The 21266-nt window shown below is 47.3% G+C and overlaps 1 protein-coding gene across 1 annotated transcript in view; it reads left to right on the top strand.

The window, feature by feature from the left end:
- The window catches only part of METTL16 (methyltransferase 16, RNA N6-adenosine), a 513950-nt gene that overhangs the window by 481884 nt on the left and 10800 nt on the right, over positions 1-21266 (top strand). The window contains exon 9 of the mRNA XM_078679306.1: positions 4337-4510. Coding sequence (XP_078535432.1) covers positions 4337-4510 — 174 coding nt within the window. The remainder of the gene's footprint in view (positions 1-4336; positions 4511-21266) is intronic.

Below are 21266 nucleotides of genomic sequence, written 5' to 3'. Positions count from 1 at the left end.
GAGCAGGCGGCTGCCTCACTAGAGGTCGAACCGGCGCCGGGAGCCTTCCTCCCCGGCTCCGGTGGCGTCGCGGGTGGAGGCCGGGGCCTGGGGCGCCTTCCCGAGTCCCTCTCGTTCCTCGGCGCGGGTGGCTGTCCCATCTGAGGTCGAGCCAGTGCCGTTTCGGCTCCGCGCCTTTGCCGGTCCGGCCTTGGCCCCGCCCCATTCTCCAGGAGAATGCCGGTCCGGCCTTGCCCCGCCCCATTCTCCTGGAGAGCATGTGGTGGCAGGAATCGACCCAGCGCCACGTAGGCCCACTCCGGCGCCGGTCGACGTTGCTCAGGCACCGATGGCGGACTCCACGGAACCGCGCCGGGTTCTGGATTCATCTCCTGAGGTTCCTTCTTCTCTTGAGATCTGTCACCTGCTTGTGTGTTCCTCCCCGGAGAAGGATCTGGTTTGCTGATCCTCCGGGTCTTGGTGGGAGGCGTTATCCCACTTACCCCTGGTATTTTGGTTTTTAGTGGTTGTTACACTTCTGTGAGGGATATTGTGCCCTCTGGGTCCTTGGTTGGCCCCTTTCCTCAGTTGGCTGCTGGCCCATCCCCCTTTTTTGGCAAGAATGTGCTTTTTGGCTGATTACTAAGCTTTCTGTGGTTTCTGCTGCAAGTCTATGATTTTGTCCTCTGATGCGGGACTGTTTTTTCCCTAAGAGTGGTTCCCATGCTTTCTTGGGACATGTCCTACCCTATGTGGAATAGGTAGCTATTGTATAGCCCTGTCTTACGCGGGAAGGGAGTGGACTGCCCCTTGCGGGTTCTTTGCCCTTCCTGGTGTCGCTGTCTTAAGATGGTGCGGTCTTTTGTCCTTACTAGGGCATGGCTTGGCCATCTATAGCGTTGTGCTGCGGTGTTTTGCCCCTTGCATGCTCTTTGGTTTGGTCCTCTGTCAGGTGTTTCTGAGGGCGTAGTTTCCTGTGTTGACGACCTGGTCCGTCCTACTTGTTTTTCCTTTTATCCTCTAGCAGATCACACTGCTTCATGGATCGGTTCTGTCCGGGGCAGTCCCCTTTGGGGTTAGTCCGGATGGTTTAATGGCCTTGCTCTTGTTCTAAGCCCTACGTGGTCCAGGCGTTTAGTTTTGTAGTGTTGTCAGCGGCTGGCTGCCCACGCCTACTCTTCTGTTCTGTGGCCGGCGGCCCTGGCGTGGGCCCTGGTGCTCCTGTTTTTTTTTGTCCTGCGGGGCCATTGTGATATTATGTTCTTATTCTTCTCACTGCATTATTGCTGAGGCGTCGTTCTGTCTTGTCCCTTGGCTTCAAGCTGTGATGGGCTCGTCGGCCCTTTTCATTGGGTATGTTTCCCAGTGGAGAGCCTTGCCGTGCTTCTTCCTCTTCTCCTTGGAGTCTGTAGGTGGCTCTTCATCCTCTGTGCTGATTGTACCTTGGGGCTTCCGGTGGAGGTCCCTTGTACGTTGACTGGGCTGGCGGTGTTCTGGCCTCCTTCATTTGCCCTTGCTTTCTCCTGGTTTGAAGGCTGGGGTGCCTCTTTTGTCGTTCTAACACGTCCCCTGTGGGGCAGGTGTTCCTCCACGATGTTGCGGTTCTGTGGGGCAGGTGTTCCCTCACGATGTTGAGGTTCTCTTCAGCTTCGGGCCTGTGACTCTCCCCTGTTGTGGTGGACTGGATTATTTTTCCCTGTCCCCTTGACTGGTCCCCTGTTGGGGGTCTTGTGCTCATCTGAGCTGGAGAGGTCCTCTTGCAGACCCTCCTCCCCTTTGGGTATGGCTAGGGTATCTATTCTACATTAAGGAACCTGCGGCTAGAAGTCTCAATCAGATGTACAAGTTACTTACCTTCGGTAATGATGTATCTGGTAGAGACGATTCTAGCTGCAGATTCCTTCACAACCCGCCCTTCCTCCCCGTTTCTGCGAGGACCCTTCTCAGTCTTCTGCACTTCCCTTCTGGTGATTGGTGGGCGAATGCTTGGGTACTTCCGCGCCAATGCATTTGGTCTCCAATGTGGGGTTCGTTGTGTCATGCTTCCTTGTGTTCCTTGCACTTCTGACTTTGACAGTCCTTGGGGTAGAGGTCCCCTGGCTGGGTCTCGACCCTCAGTTCCTTTTGGGAGACCCCATCCCTCCCCCGCCGGTGTTGTTGGGGGATGACTTGTCATTGATCTTCCATTCAGGCCTAGAATCCTTCTGTGTCTGGGCGGTGGTTCTAGCCTTCTTCGTCTGCTGTGCCCTTTCTTTTTCACATGCTTTCTACCTCCAGGGAGGCTTTTATGTTGGGTTGGTTGCAAGCTTGCTTGCAGTAGCAGCACTCTATTCTTTAACCCCTTCCACACTAATGACAAAGCCAGCTCGTCATGGGCGTTACCTGCGCTGCGCGCATGACGAGCTGGCTTTGTCACGTAAAGTGTGATTCATGAGTATTCAGCGCACAGCGGGAAAACCCGCTAGCGCTGTAGTGGTTAATTTCATGACTTGGTAGCTTGGTACCTGGCACTATTCTGGATGGTGCTGTCCCTCACCATTCGTTTCTTTCCCTTCTGTATAGCTGGGTCTTCGCACACTGTTCCAGTATTTTCACAGTTTTGTTTGTCCAAAGAAAACGTGACGTATGCGTCGAGGTGGGACTTATGTATCCTCGCTGACGTCACAAATGTGGACGACGTTAGGGCGGAGTCACGTGGTTCCTCCCCCCCCCCCCCCCCCGGCGCGCAGGGATGATGTGGCAGAAAAGTTTTCCGGATCCAGTCTCACGCCTGGGGGTAATTCTACATTAAGGAATCTGCGGCTAGAATCGTCTCTCCCAGATACATCGTTACCGAAGGTAAGTAACTCGTACGTCTAACCCCTTCCTGTACAGTTAGCTTACAGTTAGCTTAGCAGAGGGTTTGGAGGTGGAGTCTTGGCCTCCCCAAACTCTTTTATACTCCTTCCAGAGGGGTAGACTAGGATCCTCAGTACCTCCTGCCCCTATTTATATGGATAGTTGGATAGAGCCTTGAAAGATCAAGGCCCAGTTTTCTTTCAATGCAGAATCAAGCGCTGTGAAGCCTCTCTAGCTTGCATCCTGCGGGGGTCTTTTGACAGGAAAAGCCTTCTGGTTCCTGGCCCGTAAGTGTTGGATAATTTCTGGCAAGAATCAAACTTTTCCACGTTCTGTAAGGGATTGCATCTATCAGCTCTTTTGTCAGGACACCCATATGTAGGTAGCCGCAGTGATAAATTACTTCATCATCAATATACTGATCTTTGTAGAGTGGACTGGTGCAATTTTGTTTCCACCTTCCCCTTAAACCTCACATCTTGTACAGAATGTGGATAAGGATGTACCCCCACACTTGAGTTCAATGTTCTTCGCAGAGGTACTGGTGAGGGGCATCCTTCCTTAATCCTGGGTCTGTGGTAGTTTAGCGGTCTGTCAGTTCTGTTTCTGACACAAAGAGCTCATAGCTACCCCCACTGCCCATGTTCTACAGCACTTTTGCTAGATAGGATGAGGCTGCTCTATTCGCCTCCCATTTGCTCTGAATCCTTAGTTCCGCTGCCAGGTGTGATGGAATCTGCCATATCACCGAAGAGAGTGGGGCTGCACTTTCTCACGTGCCCGCTTACCTGAGTTCAGAGTGGTCCTGACAGATGGTCAGCATGTTCATGCAAGGTGCTCCTGGTTTGGGTGTGTGTAGGCTGCCTTCTTCTATCCTTCCAGGGACCCGTAGTTTTCTGGACTGTGCAGATTGGGTACTGTGATATCCTGTGCTCACTACTTCCCCGATACCGAAGCACTACTGGGGCAGGTGTTTAAGGCTGCAGTCTCCCCTGCTCCCCACTGCCCTTAATCCACAGCACTCTTGCCAGATGGGATGAAGGCAATACTGTTCTCCACTTGCAGTGTCTATAGGGCACATGCATCTAGAGAGTGGGACTTCAGGCCAAAGGACTTTTGGAGAGCAGATGCCATCTCTCCTGTGCCCAGCTACTCTAAAGCAAAAGTGCTGGTGGTGAAAAGGATCAGAACTGCAGTGTCGCCTGCTCTGAATTCACTCAGGAAATCTGGGCTCTGGTCCCCCTTGTACATTGCTTCCCTGGGTCCTAGCTGGCTGCTCTTTGCTCTGGCTCTCTGCAAGGCACATGGTCTTGCATTTTTAAGTGAAGCAGAGCTTGGGGACCTTCACTTCGAGAAGGTGCGTTAAGAGCATTGAGGGAACTAAGGCTATTTATGTATGATTATTTTGTAAATTGTTTATTAGGTAACTGAATTATGTTGACGTTCTCTGGGATGTTTAGAGCATTTCATTTTTGAGTGTGTATCAGTCTTAATATTCTTTTCTCTTGTCTCTTCCCAGTCTCCGCCGTTTAAGAGAAGAAAGCTGGAAAAGCCCAGGAAGCCCATCATGTTTACCGTGCTGGAATCCACTGTGAAGAAACTCTTTGGCAAAGCGTCTGCTTTGGGCGCCTCCGACTCAAAGGACATCACAGTTGTTACAACAGTGATTGAGAAAATACTCACTGATTTGAAGGTACATGATTATTGAAATAAAGACTAGAATGCTGTCTTGTCCTTCTCTTTGAGTACCCGCCATTGATTGCAGACCATATGGCAAGAAAAGGCTGTTGCCACATTCCTTGTACAAGAAACATAATGGGGTAAAAGCAATCTGGAACAGGTTGGGCGCCTTCTACTGGAAGCCTGGCTCAAACTGTAGTCCCTCATACAGCACCTACCAGGAAGGCAAGGACCAGGGTATCCTGCATCAAATACAACACAACAGCTTTCCTATGAGTGGCCAACAGTGACAGACCAGTGGACTGCCCATCACCCACAGCCATCCCCATCCTTTTGATAAGGGTTCCTCAAATTTAAGGCTTGCACTCATGATCCTTCCGAGGAGATGTTGTTAATTATAGTCCATTAGATAAGGCCCTAGGACGGGACCCTTCAGAAAAAGACCTCGTGTTCTGGTTGTGTCAGTAGTATGGTTTTTTTTTCCCCTTGGGGATTTGGACCTTACTTTCCTCAGAGATTCGGATATTCAGCGAAGATTTTTCAAGAAAGGCTCTCTTTATTAAGCGGTAAGAAATTCTAAAAGGGAACCCCTGGCACCTCAGAAAGCTGGCTCCCACTGTCATTTAAAATGCTCGTCCCATTTAATGAAATATTCCTTCAACATATTTCATAGCTTCCTGTGTGAACTGTACACCATTGTGAGTAACCAACATTTCAGGAATGCCTCCCTCTTAAAATAAATCTCACAGAAAATCAGTAAGTGCTTCAGTCAATGCTTGAGCAGCCACTTGGACAACTATTCACCTAGCATGATAGCCAACCCATAAACAAAGCTGAAATGTCCTCCACCCCCCTATCCCACCCACCGAACCAGTAATTTTAAGAGCTGCCTTAATCAAAGGCTTGTCCAGCACCCTAATAGGGGACAAGGTAAGTTTGGATTAGGATGTGCTTTTTTCTCTTGCAGCACGTCATTCACCACCTTTTCCATCAAGGAATCCATCTTTGGCCACCCATACTGTTGTCAAACTCTGTTCTTGATGAGGTATCGTCATAAATGCCCTGTAAAGTCAAGATCTTTAATTTTCTGCCTTACAGAAATAATTTTCTCTCTGGTTAATAGTTTGCTACCTCCTACACTCAATCCTGACATTCCAACACCCCAGGCTAGATTCCGCCACTTTTCTTTTACAAGGCCATCTATTGGTCACCTACGCTAGACAGCAGTATACTCGGCTTCACTATTATTCCACTCTCTGGAGACAAACCTTTCTATCATACCGCAACAATGGCTTCATCACCAACCTCCACCTCTTCACACTTGTTCATCAGCGATCTAGTGAGTCCGGCAGCCACCATGTTTTTTGGCTCCAAGAGGCACTCAATCTGGAAATTAAATGCATAATATCCAAGAAACCATATGAAGATTCGTGCATTGGTGCATTCCACCCCTTTCATAGTAAACTCATAATTGCAGGGGGTGGGGTCCATGCTGACAAAACTAGGAATACTTCATAGATGGAATTTAAAATGGTGAATAGCCCCCTAAAAATACTAGCTCTTCTCTTTCAACTAAAGAATAACATATTTCTGCCCCCTTTACAGAGTGAGAGGCAAGAGCAATTGGAACTTATTTCCCATCAACTACTTGGGACACAGTTGCCCCTAGCTCCTTACAACTGTCATATCGATGGTCAGCATTGTGTTCTTGATAATGTCAAATCTACTTGGTGCAGGAGCATCACATAATATATTTTAACTATCTAAAGGCTGCATCACATTAATAGGACCAATAATAGCGTGCCCCTTTCTTCCAAAGAGTCTCCTCAAGATCCTCTGGTGGCTCGACCCCCATCTTGAGATAGTATATGCCCCAAGTAGGTCACAGCTCCTACACAAATTTGGCGTTTGTCCTTCCTGACTGTAAGATTGGCATCTCTGTCTGACTAAAATTTCTCCCAAGACAATTTTGTGATATTCATGATTTTAATCATAGGTTAGAATATAACCATGGAAACATAAAATGTTAACTACACACTCCTGGGCAGTATTCTTTTTTTGCTAGAGGAGCTGAGGCCAAGCTAAACTGCATAATGCGGAACATGAATGTTCCAAGAGGTGTGATAAATTAGGTCAGTGGACAGGGATCCCATTGGAAGTTTTTCTGATAGCAAGGCAAAGACAGGCCATTGACAGTGGCCTCCTCAATTGTACTTGGCATCTCAGCAGTATTCAGCAAGGCATGCTTGTCCACTCATATTTTCTGGATGAACATCCCTCAAATTGGCACTCATTCTGACTCCTTTCTCACCTTTTTTGGATACTAAGACAATTGAAGAGTATCAGAACTTAGTCCTTTCAAATTTTGTTTTTTTGTAAACAGATTTTCATTCACTTTCATCATATCCGGTAGTGGCAGTACAGAGAAATAATAGAGTCCCATCATATAGTCCTTTCAATGACGCCGTGTTTCTTTCATTTTTTTCTACTCTTTTTTTGTCTTTTAAGAAAAAAAATGAATTCTTTTTCAACTTAGCCATTCAATACTATACCCCTTCCACTGATCCCGACCGTCCATTCATGCCATTCAAACCATTCTAGACCTTTTAGTCTGTTTCTGCGCCATGATTCATCTATCCTGATTGTATACCTTATACCTATAAAATGTCTGAGGTCCCTCTTCCCTCCCCCCGCTTCCACCCCCGCACCACCCTCCCCCACCCATTTTGAGGCAATCAGGCTCAATCCTGAGCCTGGGTGTCAGGGTCTGGATCGTCCGCACCCACACTCTCTCCCCTACCCTGCTGCCTTTCCCCTTGCTCACCTTGTTTCTAAAGTTTATCCAGTTCTTGTTTCATATTGATGAAGACTGGGATGAGCTCTGTTTATCACAAGAACAGCCTTTTTAACTTCATGTAATCATCTTAATTCTTCAGGCACCCAAATAGTTCTGTGGACATCTATGGAAATTCAGAAATATTATTTTGGGATATAGTTCCTTCTACATTCCGAACCAAATCAGTTCCATTTGGGTGCAGTTTCATACCAAGTTCTTCTGGTTGCCAGGTGACGTGCAATTGCACCTCTGAAACATTTGACCCTGTGCAAATATGTGTTGTTGCTATCAACAGTTTCTTAATTTGCTTTGCATGATCAGCCATGTGTTCAGTGCTCTCAGCAATAGATATTGCTTCTTTAATTCTGATAGATAATTCTAACTGCAGATTCCTCACCTTAGAATATTTCCTACGCTGGTAGGGGTGGTTGTTCTGCTCCCCGTTGGCATCATCTGTGTTGTAAGGGATGTTGTGATGACTATATAGGCGCAACCCCTGTGCGCTGACATCAATTACTTTCGTTCTATGAACAACAGAGCGGTCAGACCTCTGTCACTGTTTGACCACCTTTTTGCAATTTGTTGTCTGTCTTTTTTGAGCTATTGCTCCCAGTGAGCTAAGGACATTTCCCCTCACAAATCTACCTGTTTTAAGCCTTGTGGGGAATGTTACCGACAGATGTCAATGTCTGATTCCCATTTGATTTGTCTCTGGGGCCTGAGGTTGAGTCACAGCCTGCGGCGAGTGAAGTTGATGCACCCCAAGGCAATTTGCGACCAGACGATGAAGCTCCTAACGGCGCGGCAGAAAGCGGCTGTACACCATTCTCTGGGCCACTCACAGGTCCATTTTTAAAGTTGAACGGTTGTCTTATCACTCCAAGACTACTACTTCCAATTCGGGTAAGTCAAAGAAGCATAAGAAAAAGAAGTTGAGGCAGTCTTTGACCTCCCCCTCCAAGCACCATGCTTCAAAGCCCCGCTCCCCATTCCATCTGCAGGGCCGGCATCAGGCCCTCTCTACGTACTCCGAATTCCCCTGAGCTGGAGCAATGGCAGCCCAATTATAAGTGCTCTATAGCACCAAGCATGCCATCTTTGGACCACCAACTCTGTCTGTAGCGTCTTTGGGTCCCACGGAGCAAGAGCATCCCCCGCTGTGTTACCGCAAGCAGGTTTGCCCTTTACGCCATCCAGGCCCGTTGAATCCGTCCCCAGTTCAGGACTGACTGAGACACAGGTGCTTCCACCCACCCTGGCTCTGTCCGTCCCGGCGCCGCCACTGGTGCTGCTTGGTCAGTGCTGCCCAGGCTATTCTATCCACTGGACTTCCCTACTCACCCCTACCTAAGGAGGTGATGGAAAGAGGAGGTGGCTAGTCCTTTAGAGGACCCTGATGCTGATGACAACTGGTAAGAGGAGCTGGGTGATGCCAGTGGCCTAGATACCTCCCCAGGCTCTGGTATGGTTTCTCTCCGGGGCAGGGTTCGGAGGAAGGCCAAGGTCAAGATTAACGTCTTGATTGAGATGCTGCAACCTGGGCAGGTATATCTGAACCAATCCTCCCATTTAATGAAACCGTCACTAATGTGGGGGCCTGGAGGAAACCTTGCACAGGGGCTCCTGTGCACCGAATGATTACCCGTCAGCACCATCTCAACCAGTCTTCCTTTCATGTACCCCTCCCTGGAGCGCCTGGTTGTACAGGCCTCAGAACATGGAATCCAAGAGGCTGGACACCCTTGGTAAATAAAAATGTTCTTCCACTAGCCTTTCCAGCTGCTTCCCTTGCTGCCCAAGGAAGGCTGTGCCATTCTCAACCAAGCTGTGGTTGATGGCAGGAATGCTGCAAAATTATCCATACATTGCAGGCTGAACACCACGGACTCTCTGGATAGAGCGAAGGCTTCTATGGTAGCACTGCGTTACCATGCCTGGTTAAGGTCCACTGCGTTTTTGGGAATGTCCAGTCTTCCCTGATCGACATGCCCTACGATGACTCCCGCCTATTTGGCAATAAGGCTGATGCAGCACTCAAGCGCTTTCGTGAGAGCAGGATCACTGCTAGATCCCTTGGCCTTTCACTTTTACTTATCCGCAGGAGCAATACTTTCGTCCCTACCTCGGACCTGGATTGGGGAATGTTGGGTGCGAATCAATAACCGGTCCAAAAGCCTGCGTTGCCCTTTTAAGGACGAGGCAGCAAAGCCCAGAAAGGACGTGGGAGCCAGTCCCAGCGTGCTGTTCAATCCCCCTCCCCTCCGGCTGCGCTGCCTCAAAACCTCTTTAGTGTTCCTTTCATCCAGGTCAGTCATCCCATTGGCAGCAGAATATGGCATCACCTGCCCTAGCGGTCAATGATAACATCTGACAAATGGGAGTTTCAAATCATCCAGAAATGGTATGCCCTACCAATCACTCTGGGCAGGAACTTGACAGCTGCTGGCCAGTGCAAGAGGTGCAGAGATCAACAGCTAGAGCATCAGCATCTCAATGCAGTTGTGCTGGGTAGTTGTGGAGCAGTTGCGCTGTCTGGCATGAACATTATGGCTGACGCGGGGATAAGCTCCAGGTGGTACAGAACACAGCGGCAAGGCTGATTCCTAATATCCCAAAGCATCAGTCCGTCAGGAAGGGGATTTGTTCCTTGCAGTGGCTCCCCATCAAGAAGCATATCTCCTTCAAGGTTCTGAGCGTGGTGTTTAAGGCCATGCATAGTAAAGGTACGCCACATCTGAAAACTCTTTCCAATTGCACACTCCTGGGAGGACCTTGAGATCCTCCTCACATAAAAAAAACTGGTGTCTCCTAGATTTTGCAGGTTCAGATGGGGTGGCTGCTTAATTTCTGTAGCAGCCACCAAGCTTAGGAATTCCTTGCCACCTTAATTTCCAAAGCGGGCTCCTTACCGGTTTTTTAAAAACTTTTGAAAACATGGCTATTTTCACTTTGATGGCAGCAGGTGCGATTCTCTTTCTCCTCGTCTGTCCGCCCAGCACCTTGACACCCTCGGGGATATGCGTGCTCTATAAATATTATCCTATCCTATAATATCTGCCTTGGGCAAGACAAAGATGAATTTCCAATTGGAAAATTCAGTCTTCCTGCTCTCCTTCACATCAAGCGGGGACCAAGGGGCCAGATGTACGACCATTCCTGTTGTGTCTCGCAAATTGCACAAAAGCTAGTGTACAACAGTGTCGGAGACACTGTTAGCGATTCCCAATGAGGTTGCAAAATGCGAGGCTCATGAATATTAATGAGCCATTCTCAATTTGCGACCTCATTGGGAATGGCTGGCCCTCCCAGGGATGGTGGCCTGCTGGGCTCAGCAGACCTCCACGTCTGTGACTGCTATTAAATAAAGCAGTTTTAAAAAAAAAATTCTGCCCGTTTTCCTTAAAGGAAAACGGGCAGGATTAAAAAAAAAAAGGTTTTAAAATGAAACGGTTTTGTCTCATTTTTTCAGGGCAGGCAGTGGTCCCTGGGACCATTGCCTGCCCTTAAAAAATATTTTCTCATGCATTCCCAAAGGGAAAGCGTTCGCCTGGGGACCCCTTCCCATTTGCGAAGGCTTTACCACCTACTTTAAGTAGGTGGTAAATTTCGACTGTTTTGCGACTGCAAAACAGTCATACATAGGGCTCAGACTCACTATTAGGAATGGACGCCCTTGAAATGCCCCTTCTTAATAGCGCATCGCAAATCCTAATTAGTGAGTCGCAAATAAATTGCGACACGCTTATTAGGGTTTGAACATGGCCCTTCGGTATTATTGCATGCGCAAACGGGTCACAAACCCGTTAGCGCATGCAAAAATATTTTGTATTTCTGGCCCAAAGTCTGAATTGAAACCAAGGCGTCTTCTATCTCTGAGCAGCCTGATGGAAGGGTAGATGGAGGTAGATGAACGGAGCGCACAATAGTCACAAGGAGGCAAATTCTAAACCAAAGCAGAGACCATAGGCACCAACACTGCAACAGTGGCACATTGAAGCTTGTCTCAAGCAACAGTGATTAGAAGCCTAAACACACCAATCATGGAGCACAATAGTGGCGATAACATGAAGAGCGTAAGCAGTGGGAGGATAATCTGAGATAGGAGTAATCAGGTACTCACAGTGGTAAAGGAAATTACAGAGTAGTAATGATAGCTGTCATTTAAACTGCAGCTGAGTATCCTCGTCGCTAGTGATGTAAGAAACAAGACTTCAGAGAAAATACTAGGAAAGGTTTTCTCTTGATTAAGCAACAGATTATACCAAAAAGGGGCGCGTCCCCTCATAGAGCTGGCTATATCTGACCCGTGGAGTGTTCGCAATAGGGCCACATTAATCTGCAAAGGTATGGGAGGGGCAACGGAGGATAGGGCAAAAGAACGGAAAGAGACTTCTGGAAGGGGATAATTCAAATATACTATAAAATGCAGATGACCTGTCCACCACTAGAGAGGGGTGTTTACTGACTAATCGACCTACCTTTTTACTTATTTATTTATTTACAGTTTTGTATATCGCAAACATGACCCAAGCGGGTATCAGAGTGCTTTACATATGGTTGTGGAAGACCTAGTAAGATAGCTGAGTGAAAGAAGTAAACAAGTCAGGCAATAAACAACAGGAGCAAATAAGGACATTGTGGTGGGTGACTATGGGCCACAACAAATGAGATGTAGGTACAGCAGTTAACCAGGATCGAGGTATGAGGAGAAAAGCTTCTAGTTAGTTACTTAGTAACATGTATTTGGTTCAGCATTTTCAGGAACCAAGTCGACCTTGGAAATGGAGCCGTGGAAAAACAGAATAAAACAGAGGGAATAGATATTATATTTGGTGTTGGCAAAGATGCACACAAGCAGGGTTGATTTAGTTTACCTGGCTATTTTAAGTTTGGACAGTATGAAAGCCCAACCCCTGCACCTGTTGTAATAATTGTGGAGCTTCACCGGAGCTCAACAGGCTCCCTAAACTGTAAATAATGATTTATTTCACCTTTACTCCTTAAAGAAGGTCTATTTCTATGCGGTCAGCCTCAGTGATTAAGACAGTAACTTTACTAACCCTGTTCAGGACAATGAACAAAACCGGATCTAAGAACACTCGGGTCAATCAAAACACAAAACTTCAGGATGACATCCTTCCAAGGAGGGTAAGGGGACTACAATGCAAACATACACTTCTAGGATGTCTACCTTAATATACCGATTAACAAGCTACACTGGAAGTTCTTCGGAGATTCATAGTGGACAAAGTACACTGTCAGTTCAAGGTTTTACCATTCCGGATAAAGTCAGCACTCTGCATGTATATAGGGAATGCCTAGCCGTGTTGACAGCATACCTCAAAACAAAAGTACTCATACCTGGATGATTGGCTAGTAAAGGCAAATCCGTTCAAACAATGCAAAACCATTATAAATAATGTAATCAGGCGATTGTACAACTTGGGGCTCTCCATCAACTACCCTGCAATCTCAAGTTCCACCATAAGAGCCCTCTTGGTAGACAAGAGGGTCAAGGCAATGATAGGGCAGAGTTGCCTCTACCAGAAGGGTCAATGCCTGATAGTGAGGAAAATGATGCCATGATGGCTTAGTACAATTCCTTACTGCCACATGCATATTTACACATGAGACCACTACAAGACTGGCTACAACAATGGTCACATGCAACCAGGAGTTGGGGCGATCTATTGATTGTAATAGACAAGATTTAGAAGGAACTGCAGTGGTGGAACCTAAAGAACACCACAACCCCTTCAAAATACCAACTCCCTCTATGACCATCACAACAGATGCATCACACACAGGATAGGAAGTTCATATGCATAATCTAAACATCATGGGTCTATAGAGGCCCAAGGAAGCTGTACAACACACAAATGTGTTGGCATTGAGGACAATTTCTCTAGCACTGAAGGCTTTCGACTGAAAGACTATTAATCTAAACTAACATTATGAATACAATGTTTTACTTGAACAAATAAGGGGAACAAGCCCAAGAAATATGAGAATGGATGATAGGGAACACAATATTGCCAGTAGAGATACGTTTATTATTGGAACCAAAAACTGAAGCGTATAGGCTAAGCACTCAAGCAACCACCATGTACGAATGGGAACTAAAACAGGAAGTATTGGAAAAGATCTCCCAGAGGTGTAGGACATCGCACATAGCCTATTCATAACACACATGGACGAGAAATGCCAAAACTTCGCATCCAGATTGTAACACCCAAGGTCGCTGGGGAATGCCTTTTTAACAAAATGATCCGGAAGCTTTGCCTATGCTTTTCCACCATTCCTATGGTACCACTAGTAATACTTAGGTGCAGAAGTAAACACTTCCATCTAATCCTAATAGCCCTACAATGTGCCAGACACACATGGCTCTCAGATCTCATGGAGAGATGACCGGTTCAGTTCCTAAGAGTTGCAAAACATCAGGATCTGTTGATTACCCAGGAGGGTCAAGTGTGACATCCGGGACCAGATACCCTGAGTCTGACAGCATGGCTCCTGAAGACATAGAGTTTGGTCTCCAGAACCTACCAACAAGATCAGTCGACAACAGGATGTTCTAGCAACAAATGGAAGAGATACTTACACCTGTGCAACAAGTACGGAAAATGCAGAGATTGGTCACAGAAATCAACCTTGATAACATACCTTACGCAGCTGTTGGGCAAGAGCCTCTCCTATACCTCATTAAAAGGTCCACCTCACAGCTATTATGGCTAACACAAGGGGAGTAGTAGGGAGAGGTTTCTTCACCACACCATTGATAAAATGTTTTGTAGAAGAGGAAAGTTAATATCACCCCCAAGAAGCACACCCATTCCCACTTGTAATCTCAATGTAGTGATAACTCAACTAATAATGTCACCTTTTGAACCAAAGCAAAAAGAGCAACTCAAGTTCCTAACTACCAAGATGGGCGTTCCAATCGTGATCACTTCACTGAAAAGGGCTTACGACACAAGAACCATATCTTTAGATATACAAGGACAGAGTGATAATAAGATCTAAGCAAAGATTCCCACCATAGGTGGTAACAAAAGTCCTTCTTAATTAGGCCACCGAGTTAACCACCTTTTCCTTACATCCAAAGACACAGGCAGAGAAAGCAGAATGTGCAACAAGCAATAATGTACTACCTTGAGAGGACAAAACCCATCAGGAAACAGGAACAGTTCTTCAATATCCTTTGCACATGCAAGAGAGGGCTCCTCAGTTAGTAAGGGAACTATCGCAAGATGGCTAGTACATACAGTGCGAGACTATCACAAGACAGCAAGAGCAACACTCAAGGAAAGACCTCATGCACACTCAACTAGGAAAAAGGGAACAACGCTTTCCTTCCCAGGAAGTGTGGCACTAGGCTATATATGTGCGGCAGCCACATAGTCTTCAGTACAAACTTTCACAAAGCATTACTGTGGGGACATCTAAGTCAACAAGTAGGCAGAAGTCGGACAAAGAGACCTAAAACATATGTTTGTAAGCACTCTCTAAAAAACCCAGCCTATCCTCAGGGCAAAATACTGCTACATATTCAATGCACAGCATGTGAATCCAGAAAAGAATCATGTTGCCAAACTAAATCGTTGCTAACCTGTTAAAGTGGTTTTGCGGCTTGAAGAATTTTCTGAATTCACGTGACCCACCTCTGCCAATAGAGGTGTATTTATAAATGAATCTAAGAGCGAGAAATCAACAGAGGGAAGAGAAAGAGAAACTAACTGTTATATTCTATTAAGATACTTTCAGCTAGGCTGGAATGGTACATCTATGTGATGCATTGTACATTCCAATATGATGTCACTGACAGTTGGTTCAGCTGTGTCTGGCAGGGACATCGTTTGGGGTCTTCCTCTGAATAAATAGACTCTACTTATGAACACGTAATAAAATTAAAAAAGAACTCAGTTCCTGTTCAGCATGTGGCAAGGAGGGTTCCAATGGCAGCCAGGGGAAAAGTGAAGAGATCATTCAACAACTCTTGGATGATAAAGTGATCGAACCTGTGGAGGCGGCTGAATGGCTATCTCCGGTTCTCATAACGAATAAGGCTGATGGATCCCTCAGGTTCTGTGTGGACTTGAGAAGTCTGAATGAAAATGTGATAATAGACACATTTCCTTTGCCAAATATTACTGTACTGATTTTGATGCTCAATGGTGCAAATGTTTTCTCGAAACTTGATATGAGCAGTGCATATCACCAGGTTCAACTTAGTGCAGAGTCTAAATCACTAACTTCTTTTATTACAGGGGAGGGCACTTTTCAGGTTTGCATATTGCCATTTGGCTTATGTTCTGCTGCGAGTGTCTTTCAGCGACTAATGAATTCTGTCCTTTCAGGTGTGGAAAAGGCTGTTGTGTTCCAAGACGACATTCTAGTGTTTGGGAAAAATGTTAGTGAGCACAATCAGACTCTAGCTAAGGTGTTGAATAGGATTGCAAAAGCTGGGTTAATGTTGCGTAAAGAGAAATGCAAATTCATGACACCTCAGGTAGAGTACTTGGGTCATTTAGTTACTAAGGAAGGAATAAGACCAAAAGAAAACTTAGTTAGTGCTATTGTGAATGCACAAGAACCACATGACAGAGATACTTTGAGATCCTTTATGGGTCTTGTAGAATATTATTCAAAATTTGTTTTGGATTTTGCTCACAAGACAGAGCCTTTAAGGGTACTAATGAGACGTGGGAAAAGATTTGTTTGGGAAGAATTATAGCAGTCTGCTTTTGATTTGATCAAAGAGGAAATTGCACATGCAGGCGTGTTGACTCCATTTCAGAATGGGGTTGATAGCATACTTACAGTTGATACCAGTGCTGTGGGTATTGGGGCTGCACTAGCACAAAGGCATGGCAAGGAAGAGAAGACGGTTGTGTTTGCCTCACGTTCTTTGTCTGAAGCAGAGCGTAACTACTCTGTGATTGAGAGGGAGGCTTTGGCGGTAGCGTGGGCTACTAATCACTTCAGGGTGTTCTTGTGGGGTGGTTCATTTAACCCGTTCTGTGAGGCACAGTGCACAGGTGCTCATGACGAGCTGTGCTTGTCATGGCCCGTGGAACGCTCACACGCAGGGATAATTCCCATGCTGTGCTGAACGTTGCATGGGAACGGGTGTGAGCTAAGCTCGTCATAAGCATGGGGGGGCTGTGCGCGCACCTCCGCCGCTCAGCACAGCTGGGGGGAATTACCCCCGCATGCAAGGGGTTAAGTTGCGCACAAATCACAAACCTTTGTTGAAAGTTTTGGGTCCTGGAGGGATAAAGAATTGTTCTGGCAGACTGGCAAGACTTGCCATAAGATTGCAAGAGTTTGACTGCAAACTTGAAAATGTTCCTGGCCGGAGAAACAGGGTTGCAGACTGTTTGTCAAGGCTTCCAGATAAAGAAGCAATTGTATCTGATTTATCTACTGAAGAAGTGATGGCAAATGTAGATGATGCTATGGAGGGGTTTGCCAATGCTATTCCAAGGAAAACATGGGTCAAAGAGATGCAAGAGGATGCAGTTTTGATTGGTGTGGTTCGATTACTGAGAGGTAGTATCAGGAGAGAAAGCATTTTGCCAGAAGGTGTGAGACCATTTTTAAAAGTGGTGGATGAATTATCCATAACTGATGATGGAATGATCATGCGTCAGGATAGATTTGTACCTCCTTCTGGATTACATACCAGATTGATTACTTTGGCACATGAGGGGCATTTAGGGCAAACGATGACTATAAAGAGATTGAGGGAAAGCTATTGGTGGCCTTCTATGGATCGACAGGTTAAGGATTGGGTGTGAAGCTTGTAAGGAATCTGAAAAAAGGTTGAGAGTTGGTCTGGGATCTTCAAAAGTGCCTCAACATGTGTCTTTAGCTGATAAGGTTTGGGAGAAGGTGTGTTTAGATTTTATTGGTTGTAGGAGAGTAGGGTCTGCAATCCTATGATCACCCAGATTTTTTGCTTTTTGCTGCACTGGTTTACGACTTTCCCTGGCTGTGGGCCTGCTAATCAGACCCACAGCCTAGCTGTTCTCTCTATCCAAATTGTACTCAGGTACTGAATTGGCACTGGGCCCTCTCCAAGTCCCTGTACCCAGGGCTGAGGTGCACCCAGAAGTCTCCCAGGGGCTGAAGCATGTATTATGCCACCCCTGGATTGACTAACTAAATCTGACACAACTGGCTGCTTGACAGCTGGGGCAAGGTGGTGTAATCACCCTTTGCTTTAGATGTAGTATACCTATATCTAACCCTAAAATGGACACACAGATCTCCTATCAGTCACTCCTATGGCAGGCCTTAACAATCCTGAAGGCAGAGTGCTTGGAATCGTGTGAGATGGTGCTCTAGCATGAGCTGAGCCTGTCTGCGGCTTTCGGGATCCATCCCTTAGCCGTTTCCATGATATCGCATACCATATACTCTTAAGTGCATTATAATCCTCGCGGTTATGTGCCAACTCTGGTATCGCTTTATCAAAACATGTCGAGTAAGGTGTCATACGAATTGGAATACTAACCCCTCGCCAATTCTGGCGACGGGGTTAGCATTCCACCCTTCTAGAGGGACACGACATGCCTGTAACCTATAACCCGGTTAAAAGTCAGACAGAGCCTTAGCATCCACAAAATGGATGCTGCCACCGAGACACAAGTCTGCCCTCCTGCTGCTGGGAGTCCTCCCAGAGCAGGAGATAAGGACAAAGGGTTTCCTGCCAGGGGCGGTGCCAGCACCGTCCCAGACAGGGTTTTGTGTATTGTAGGTAGGCAGGGCTTTAGAGGAAGGTGACTGCAAGTGGCACCCCGGTGCTCACTGTGCATAGGCCGGCTGAAACCAGTTCCAGGGGCACTCCAGCCCCTGGCCTGGGGAAAGCCCGCCAAGGAAGTGGGTGTAACCACCCCCCTCCTGGTCCCACCCATAGGGCAGGACCTAGTCGCGTGCCAGCCCCCTTTTCCCAGATAAAGGTAGAGACTGGCCCCCTTCCAAATCAGATCATCTTTGGAATCAAGACACGACTTTCTGCGAAAGGACTTCAAGATTTCCTTCTTCAAGATTCTCCCTTGTGACTAAGGAGTAGTCACCCTGCATCCGCAGGCACCATCTAAAGAACACTGCGGTCTGCTGTAAGTCCTTCCTCCGGAATCCGACTGCCCAGCTCGACGAGAACCGGCTTCCCTGGCACCTCTGACCTCTACCCACCTCTACAGCCCAGCTGAGAACCGTGGGTGCGACGAGACCTCAAGGGACCGGCCATCTGCAAGACTGCACGACTTCTTTCCAGCAAGCCCGCCGAGTAATCTACTGGTGAGTGCTTTGGGGTCCGAGAAGCCCCGACTCTGAGCAGCTCCAGCTCCGAAGTGCAGCCCCCCAGCATCTCCACGATCTGCGTGGGGCCCTTCTGCTTTCCGCTGCTCACCGCGTTGTTTGGCTACTAGCCCGTTGGCTTGTGGCCTTCCTGACGACGCCCGACGACATTTCTGCTGCTGGTCTGGTTGCTCCAGACTGGCCCTTGCTCCCTTCCAGAAGAGGAGCACCCCGGACCCTCCTGGTCCACTCAAGACGCCATTGTGAGTCCACCGCGTGGGCTTGAATTAGCCAAGGCTTGTTGCCCAATCCTGGGTAACTTCGACGCCAACGACTTCATCCTTCGTGGGACAGCTCGCACCTCCATCCTGGTCGCCGACAACGCCTCCTGGTCCGAGAGACTGCAGAGCCCAGCAGCGCCCACTCACCTGACTGCGGTGACTACGCCCGGTGCCATCCTGGTGCCCACTTAATCACTGGCTAGTGATTCAAGAACTTGGTCCCCTCTGCTTTCAGGTTTTCTTCTTCCTTGATCCAGGCTTGGATCCATCGAACTTTCCTTCACTGGTCGCCTGCCAGCAACTTCTTCCTTCCAGGCTCCTGGCCCGGCAACGAGATCCCCGACGTCTTTTCAGACCTATGCAGCTGCAGCCCCTGGGCTAGGTAACTTCGGCACTCCGGTGTCCCAGCATAGCCTCACTATCCAAGGGTCAGGATCCACTGTCGTTTTCTCCCTACCAGGTCGGGTTCGCCCGTGAACACTAACTTTGTGAATTCTAGCTTCCATAGACTTTGTCCCGCATCCCGCGTGAGAGTGCACACTCTGCACCCGAGTCCCCTGGGCTTCCTAGTAGTAATCTAACGATTCCCTAGTCCAGTCCTAGCGATTCCAAAGCCTATTAGAACTGTTACTTACCTGCTAGTAATTCGCATTCCACTTTTAGCGTATATGGTTTTTCGTGCCCCTCGGGCATTTGTGTAACGTGCTAACTTAAAAGTATTTTCGTAAGAGTTTTGTTGTGTGCTTAGCTCCCTGTCTCATAAAGAGCCAGGGTAGTCTTGTTATAAATAAATACACTGTTTATTTTCATAACAACTTGTGTGGTGTCCTTTCACTGGGTGTTCAAGGGGTAATGTGATGGTAAAACAGCTGGCTTAACACGCCCTCTAGAGTCTTAGCCTTAGACTGCTCGTATCCATGCTACTAGGATAGCTGGTCTATAAGGTTGACTTACAACCAATCATCAATAAGGGTTGTTTGGACTGATATATAGTGATCACTAGAATAGTGAGCACTGCACATCAGGCCAACTTCTCACATTGGTGAGCAGCGGTTGGGATTTGAGCTTGCTGTTGTTTTACCACACATATCCTAAGAATATCTTGTGAAAGATCACATAAGTACTAAAGGTACATATAACTTAGCTTAGAATACTCTGAGTTCTACTGAACCAGCTGTTGTAGCTCCTAGGGCCTAGCACACCCTAAACTACAACTCTAGCAAGGGATCAGTAGGCAAACATATAGTGTAGGTAAGTGCACCACTTACACCTCACTAGAAAAGCATGTCGACTCAGGAGGACTCTACCGAGACTCCCCTGGTCAGTGTTGACCCTCCACAGGTCACTTCAAGATATGCAGCTCTCAGTTTCCATGAGATGAGACAGATCTGTGTCTCCAGGAAACTGAAGCAGGGGTCTAACCCCACCACTTCCTTTCTGATAGGTCTCTTAGAGACATATGATGCCAGAAAGCTTTCTCAGTTACATGAGAACATGCCAGCCTTAGAGGGAACCTCTGGGGATCCAGATCTCCACAACACTGATTCAGCAGTTGAGGAGGAGGATCAGGAGGTACTCTCTGGGGATGAGGTAGACAAGGGTCTTGAGGTAGTCAGAAGGCTAACTAGGACCAACTTAGACTTACTTGGGCTAGGATCTGGGGGCCCCCCAGTACTAACCCGAAGTGGGCCTAACCTTGGAGTTAGGAGAGATAGATCTCTTTCTAGGGACTCCAATAGATCTCTGCACTCTAATGCCTCTTCTCAGGGGAGAAGGAATCCTCCACAGAGGAGAGTTACTTCCCCTCAGAGAAAGGAGCATGAGGCTAGGATGAGACAAGCTGAACTGAGGATTGAAAGGGAAGAAATTGCCCTGGCCAAAGAGAAGCTTGCCCTGGCAAGAGAGCAGCAGATGAGTGGGCTAGCTCCCACTGGTGGCAGCAATCTCCCAAGAGATAGAGAGAAGGGTTTAGATACTAAACACCTGACTAAAATAGTGCCCCCCTTTAAGCAAGGGGATGACATCCAGAAATGGATGGCTGCTCTGGAGAGGGCCTGCACTGTGCAGAACATTCCCCAGAGTCAGTGGGCAGCTATACTGTGGCTCTCCTTTGATGGTAAAGGTAGAGATAAGCTCCTCACTACAAGAGTGGAGGATGCTAACAATTACCAGGTCCTGAAGAATACACTGGTTGATGGGTTTGGTTTAACCACTGAGCAGTACAGGTTGCTGTTCAGAGACACCCAGAAAACTCAGTCTCAGGACTGGTCTGATTTTGTGGATTGTGCCACTAAGGCTTTGGAGGGCTGGTTGCTGGGTAGCAAGGTTACAGATTACACAGGATT

The sequence above is a fragment of the Lissotriton helveticus genome, chromosome 3_1 (assembly GCF_964261635.1).
Source record: "Lissotriton helveticus chromosome 3_1, aLisHel1.1, whole genome shotgun sequence".
NCBI lineage: Eukaryota > Metazoa > Chordata > Amphibia > Caudata > Salamandridae > Lissotriton > Lissotriton helveticus.
Note: the sequence above shows the minus strand (reverse complement) of the source record. Positions and strands in the feature narration are given on the sequence as shown.